Source organism: Cryptomeria japonica, chromosome 3, assembly GCF_030272615.1.
Source record: "Cryptomeria japonica chromosome 3, Sugi_1.0, whole genome shotgun sequence".
Classification (NCBI taxonomy): domain Eukaryota; kingdom Viridiplantae; phylum Streptophyta; class Pinopsida; order Cupressales; family Cupressaceae; genus Cryptomeria; species Cryptomeria japonica.
This window is the reverse complement of record NC_081407.1, coordinates 767,009,930-767,017,624: the sequence shown is the minus strand read 5'-3', so window position 1 is coordinate 767,017,624 and position 7,695 is coordinate 767,009,930. Positions and strand designations below refer to the sequence as shown.

At 32.3% G+C, this 7,695-nt stretch overlaps 1 protein-coding gene across 1 annotated transcript; it reads left to right on the top strand.

Annotated features, from left to right (window-relative positions):
* The first annotated feature begins 5,664 nt into the window (after positions 1 to 5,664).
* Positions 5,665 to 7,448, top strand: LOC131038296 (probable leucine-rich repeat receptor-like protein kinase At1g35710). The gene is made up of 2 exons (XM_059217712.1): positions 5,665 to 6,889; positions 7,039 to 7,448. The coding sequence occupies exons 1-2, from the start codon at positions 5,665 to 5,667 to the stop codon at positions 7,446 to 7,448; spliced, it is 1,635 nt and encodes a 544-aa protein (XP_059073695.1).
* The last annotated feature ends 247 nt before the right edge of the window (positions 7,449 to 7,695 follow it).

The following is a 7,695-nucleotide window of genomic DNA, read 5'->3' as shown; positions in this document are numbered from 1 at the left end:
ATGACCAACTTGAGATGCTTGAGGCTTGGTTATGGTAAGAAAAATTGATATCATTATGGCATTTAATATTTTGTAGTTAATTATCCTATGGTTTTTTCAATATTAATCTACACACAGCATGGAGGTTTCATGAAGAGGGATATACAAGAAATTTATAGCATCTTGAAGAGAAGGTTTATGCATTAGAAAGAACAAAATTTTGGTAAATACTTCCATATGATGGGACTTGGAAATTCAATGGTCAAGTGGTTGAATGAATATTTCATCATAGACCTTTTTTTGGTAAATACTTCTATATCACGGGTCTTGGAGTTGCAATGGTGATATCATTGAATGAACATTTCGTGATAGAATTTTCATATTTTACTCATATCATTCAAAACTATCAGCATGCAAAGAAATCAACACTTGAGGCATATGGTAGATATAAGTAAGTAATCAATCCATGATTTGTATTTTATATTTTTAATTTATCACATCCTTTTGTAGATGGGAATCATATTTTAAGGGATACTAATTAGAGAGCAAGAGGTTTGTTCTTGAAGAGTATGCAAGCTATGATATTCTGAAGTGATCCTCCATCTATATTTTCTCTACTTTCAAATCAACATACGAGATTGTTCAAATTTGTGCTACTAAGATCTTCTATGGAGAGGATATTTCAGCATGCCATTTATATTTCTTCATATTTTGAGTGGGTAACAAGGTACCACTTGATAATAATTTGCAAGAAGCACAAAAGGATCATTTTTTTGTCTCATAGTTTGACTTATAATTGAAGGAGAATTAGGTATTTTATTTTGAATTGATCTATGCTCAAATAATTATATGTTTTAAGACTTGGGTAGGTATTATGGAGAATTTGGAAATAGTTATGAGTGAATATCATCTTAATTAACTACAAAGAATAGACTTCACCTACTTTGGCTAATTGATAATAATCTAACGCATACAGGAGATGGAAACACAAGAAGCATGCAAGGGTATTACAAAGGTAATCAACTAATGCAATGCATTTAACACTCCATACATTTAATGTTCTTTTTCTCTAAAGTGTGGAGATTTAGAAAACAAAAATATTTATTTTCAATGCAAAGATGGGAATTTGATGTACATGACAACTTCAAATTCAAAGTTTTGAAGGATAGCCTTGAAAGGTATGATAAGAAATTAAAAATCAATCTTTCTTTGAAAATATTCAAACATCAATCAGTTCATGATAATCATTTGATGGATTAAAAAAGATGGAGGAACTTCCTTTTTGTGTTTGATCATGGATATGATGTGTTACAAAAAATGGCAACACAAGACTTGGTGGTAGATGACTTATTTAGAATAATTTCTTATTGGTATTTTCTTATCTTCCGTAGAGATCAAATCATTTTCTTCTTGGTAGATTTTATTGATGATGGATTTTTTTGTTGACAATTTATATGGATTTGTGAAGAAGGTCAAGTATATGCCAATGAATGATTCTAGGGAATACATCATCTTCAAGAAAAATGAGTTCCTGTTACTCTTTGTGGAACTTAGACAACCTTGTAATGAATATTGCTGCTATATGTTTACTCTACTACAATAGTATGGATCCTATAGAGCAATAAATGAGGTTAAAAATGACTACCCACAAGTTGAGGTCAAGAATGGTTCTATTACTACGCTTTTTCATGATTCATACCTCAACAATGCAGAAGTTAATGGAAGAGCTATTTCCAAAAGATGCAATGGATTTTGTAGAGCTTGTAATTGTTGTTATGAAAGCCATAAATGCAGAAAAAATAAGATCTATAATATCATAAAAAAAATTAAATGTCTTAGATTCAAGTTTCCTAGTGACAACATCTTTCTCACTCAGTATCAAAGACAATATTTGACTTGTAGTGACAAATTGTCTTGGAAGTTTTTTTAAAGTGGAAACTATCAAGAAAATTATTAAGTCTCCTAATATAGTAGAAGATGCAAAAAGTTATTTTCTACTAATATTTCAAAGATATTATTGTATGATATGTATGTCTTTATTGGAGGATTTAGGATGTGCATAGATTTCCATCACAAGGGCCTGTGGTTTACAACATCAAAGTCCAAAGTTTGGTATAGAATGAGACTTTATTTAATGATTTAATTTTTGACCCTCTTGTCTATCATTGATGTTGACCTTAAAATTTGCACCAAGCATCCTTCAAGCAGAGGCAATGTTTGAAGCAATTTGTAATAAATCTTGTAGTGAGTGCTTCCATGATCCTAATGTAAAGGAGGTGATTGTTTCCAATATTTTTATACACTATTTTGAGGGATATATTTTTTATTGTGACAATCCTATAGGTTGCATATATCATACTTATATATATATAATAAAGGTTTCAAATCCTTCAACATTAGTTTTCTTGGTGTTAGTACATGTATAGTGTCTTCAAAAGAAGTTGAAAAGAAGATATTATTGTTTGAAAAAGTTGTAGGCATGTTACAATTACAAGTGAAATTATAGAAGAGTTTACACATTGAATATTATTTCCACAGTAATACAGAATAAAAGAAAAAAGAATAACAATTTTTTTAGGACTCTTGAATGAGAGATGCAACATTTCGCAAATGCATAAACAAGTTTGGTATGTATGTTACCATGATAGATTATTTTGCATCAAAATAATAGAGATACATGTTTCAAATTTATTGAGGACAAGAAATTTTGGGAAGGGAGGACTTGTTATGTCCCCTTTTTTTTTCAAAAATAAAAAATCGTTAAAAAGATAAAGTTCTCATTGTCTCAAAATAGTAAATCGGAATTACATCAAAATTGGGGAAATAATTTAAATTTAATATTCATTTATTGTTTCATATTCAAATTTCTCACAACAAACAATGTTAAATTAGTAACTTCCTCTTTGGGGAAGCATCTTGTTGGGTTTGAAAAGTTGACTCGTAGTGAATTTGTTTATGGAATTTTTCCTTGACAACTTTGGGCATCTTTGACGTCTTTTTTCTTTGTGAAAGTTGTCATAAAATTGAATTTTGATGCCCATTTTGAGTTTCAAAATTGGTTTAAATATATATCTTTTTTTTGTCTCTGAGTTTTATTATTCTTGTTGCAGATTTTATTAAAGTTTCTACTTGTTTCTACATGGGTTGATAAACCAATGGAGAAGGAGACTGTAGAATCAGAATTTGAAAGCTTCTAGGTGATCTACGAATGATATTTGGAGGATTACTAGGTGATCTAAGATGGGATTCAAGGATTATCATTGAATAATCTCACTTCAGAGGTTATCATCATGCTAATTTGTTAAGGATTTATTCAATATTCAGTTTGTATGTATTTCGGGAGTGTTTTATTTTGTAGATATTTGTCAAAAAATATTTTATTGAGAAGTTTGTTAAGTTTCCTTGAAAACTGGTTAGGTTAAGTAATGTGTTTCAGAACCACTTTTTACTCTAACTTGTCATAAGATTGAAGAAATTCAAATAGAATGTTTGCAGTAGATTATGAATTGATGAAATTTCTTGCTAATAATTTGCAAATTTTTATTTCATACTAGTAAACTAAGTTCTTTGATGTTTAGGTGAGAATTAGTGAATCTACAATTAACTAGTTTCTATGTTCCTGATAACTCTCAAATTTAAAATAAAGAAATGTTTTAATAATTGTTTTTAGATTTGATATTTCATTAGACAAGGGACATTACATTCTTATGATTTCCAGTAGGCCTCTACATCTTCGATGACTATCTTTATAGCCAAATCTTACAATATGTGTGTATATGAATAGGCACACACACACACAGAGACATCATAACATTGAATATATGAATATATTTAAATATATCCATCTTAAGTTGTTCTCCTAGGAGAGATGGTAACTTAAGATTAAGATTGTTCCCATTTAAGCACCCTTACAATAGGGTATTCAGCTTGATCAAGGTTATGATGAGGTGTTGGGCCATTTAGAGGTTTTAAAATCAAACCAATGTAGATATTTAACCAAATTAATCATTCTATTATAGCATTCTTTTTGGTTCCTATTTTTTTCATTCCTTATAGTCTAAACACATTATTTTAAGGACTTGAGCAAATTAACTAGATTTACCAATCACATATGCATACACAATCATATAAGACTTGACATCTAAAATTAACTAGACTCAATAGTAGTGATGGGGAGAGCTGCAACCACTCTATTAGGCCAAAGCATGAGTGAACAAGGGAACACATTGATAAATGGAGGAAACACCATGTGTTTGTAAACTATTATAGCCATCATTTTTCTTCGATAAAAATGATTTCCATTTAGTCATTAGATTTTATCAAGATGGGCAATTCTAAAAAGATGAGAATCATCCTAAATAAGGATGAGTATGGACCTCCATTCTCCACCAAATTCTGGTAGCTATACAAATCCACCAATGCCGCAAGGTTGATCTTAACTCTTTCAATTACCTCCTAGCACTTATCACCTAAAATACTCACTCATGGAGTCAATATTGTCACTAAGTCACAGTCACATTAATCTTATATGAATTTTACTAAATGACTTAGAAACTTAATTAACTAGAATAATAATCACCTATCACACAAACATGCATACATAGGAGCCTAACACCTTAGTTTTACAACACCGTATTCAAGACCAGCATGTACCTAATCAATATCTTCTTTAACTCCTTTATTCTCACATATGCATCCCCTTTCTATTATTTAATTCTCCTTCACATAAATGTCAAATCTCATAGAATTAACAACCTTCAATCCTCAACCTATCTTAATAATTATACCATCTCTAAGTCTTCTTCTCCTTAGACTCTATTGGTCATTTTACTTATTTCATCAATTCCTCTGAGTTTCAATAAATTTTATGTGTATTTGTATAAAATAAAAACATCTATCTAAATAAATGTCAATATATGTCAATTATCTAGCTATTTTATTTAATTTAAAATTATTTTATTATATTTTAAATTATATATACTCTACAAAAAGACATTTAAGATTTATTGTATTTACATTGGTTTTTTTCATCATAATACAATTTTTTTAATTGTAATTTCTAAATTTTGATTTTATATCAACATTTAATAATAAACTCTTTATTATTCTTATAAAATATATTTTTTAACTGAATGAATTATTCTTAATGTCTACTATCAATTAAAAAATTTCTAAACATTATAATGACAGATTAATTTTTTAAATATATTGATTTTTATTTTACATATAAATTTAATCTAAAAGATAAAGACTTTTTATTAAAATTAACACTCAACACCCGTTACTGCTATTGTAAAATGCCTCTCACATTAATAATTCAAAAGTAAAATAAATTAAAAAACTCCAAATCAAAATGTCTAACTTTTAACAAAAACATTTAATTTATCTATACTAAATATGATTTTTTTAATTAAATAAACCATATATTACTATTTAATAATAACAAGACTTCCATTTCTTTCGTTGGGTGCCTCTACTTGGGGAGTGGACCCAAAAGAGTAAAATATTTTGTGTTTATTAAATCAACCAAATGTGGAATCATGTAAGACCTGGTAGAAGTTTATTAATATAATATTTCACGTCAGTCGTACGCGGTGATTTCTTTGATTTATTTAAACATCCTTCCCCATTGAGCTTCATGCCTCCACATTTCGTGCTACTCTTGTACTCCGAGTTTACTCTACCATGGCTCCTCTTTTGTTGTTCCCTTTGATCATGCTTTCCACCTTTTCAATCTCCGCTATTCCTCATTCTCTCAATAATGTCTCTCGTCAACAACAACAATATTTGCTCCTGCAATTCAAAGCTTCTAGTTTTAACAGCACTACTTCTCTGGCCGATTGGACTCCTGTTCACCCCCTCTGCAATTGGTCTGGCGTTACCTGCGCTCGCTCTTCTCATTCTGTCGTTTCCCTCAACTTATCCAGAATGAACTTACACGGCACTATCTCTCCTGTCATAGGGAATCTCTCCTCTCTTCTATCCCTTGACCTCTCCAAAAATGCCCTCACTGGTATCATTCCGCCCGCTCTCTCTTCTTGCCGCAGTTTGTATTACCTGGATCTCTCCTTTAACCAACTGCATGGCATCATTCCGTCCGAGCTGAGTCTCCTCATGAATTTGATGATCCTTCGTTTGGAAGCAAACAATCTCATAGGTACCATTCCTACAGAATTGGGCATGGTCACTCACATACAGTATATTTACCTTGGGGAAAATAAGTTATCTGGCACCATTCCTCGTTCTTTAGGAAATCTGTCTGGTTTGTGTATATTAGATTTGGGGGTAAATAATCTCACCGGTGCCATTCCTCCTGAACTGGGCATGGTCACTCAACTGCAGTATCTTTACCTTGAGGTAAATAATTTATCTGGAACCATTCCTAGTTCTTTAGGAAATCTGTCCGCTTTGGTTGAATTGGTATTGGAAGTAAATAATCTCACCGGTGTTATTCCTCCTGAACTAGGCATGGCCACTCACCTACAATATCTTTGCCTTGGAGGAAATAAGTTATCTAGCACCATTCCTAGTTCGTTAGGAAATCTGTCTGCCTTGGGCATTTTAGATTTGCAAGAGAATAATCTCCAAGGATCCATTCCTCCTGAGCTGGGCATGTTCAGTCAGCTAGAATATCTCTGCCTTGGGGCAAATAAATTATCAGGCACCATTCCTATTTCTTTAGGAAATCTGTCTGCCTTGCTTAATTTAGATTTGGAAGTAAATAATCTAACCGGTGCCATTCTTCCTGAACTGGGCATACTCCCTCACCTACAGTATCTTTACCTTTGGCGAAATAAGTTATCTGGCACCATTCCTAGTTCTTTAGGAAATCTGTCTTCCTTGGTTGAATTAGATTTGGGATTAAATAATCTAACCGGTGCCATTCCTGCCACCCTCTCCGGTTGCCGTGGTTTGTATGACCTGAGACTCACCTTTAACCACCTGCAAGGCAGCATTCCTCATGAGCTGAGTCTCCTCAAAAGTTTGAAGATCCTTTACTTGGGAGCAAAAATCTCACCGGCACCATTCCCCATTCTTTAAAAAATCTATCCGCCTCAGTTGAATTGGAATTGGCTAAAAATGATCTCAGTGGTATGATTCCTCGTGAATTGTACATGCTCCCTCACCTTCAGTATCTTAATCTTCGGAGAAATAAGTTATCTGGCACCATTCCTAGTTCTTTAGGAAATCTTTCTGCCTTGACTGATTTAGATTTGGCAGTAAATAATCTCCAAGGCTCCATTCCTCCTGAACTGGGTACGCTCATTCACCTTCAGGCTCTTTACCTTTCGAAAAATAGCTTATCAGGCACCATTCCTAATTCTTTAGGAAATCTATCTGTCTTGAGAAATTTAAGCTTGTCAGAAAACCATCTGCAAGGTTCCATTCCTCTTGAATTGCGCACGCTCACTCAACTACAGTTTCTTTACCTTGACAAAAATAAGTTATCGGGCACCATTCCATGGTGAATTTGTAGAAGCGGATAAGGTAAAATTTCCAAATAGAATGAAAGATATTGTTGATGGTAGGTTCTGAAGGGATGAGTATTCAAACATGGAAGGGTGATTTTCTTGTTTATTTCATGGAGTTTCGCTCTGCACCAATGATTCACCAAGAGAATGAGCCGCAGTACCTATCCCACTGCATCATCATTAGCCCAATATTCAATGTTCTACATTTTAGTTGTTCACTAAGTGCTTTTGTGCTTTATGTTAG

Excerpts from the sequence above, each read along its gene's own strand:
- LOC131038296 (XM_059217712.1), top strand. The coding sequence starts at position 5,665 with ATGGCTCCTCTTTTGTTGTTCCCTTTGATCATGCTTTCCACCTTTTCA. Across the intron at positions 6,890-7,038 it reads CACCCTCTCCGGTTGCCGTG|TTGAATTGGAATTGGCTAAA; the intron begins GTTTGTATGACC and ends TATCCGCCTCAG.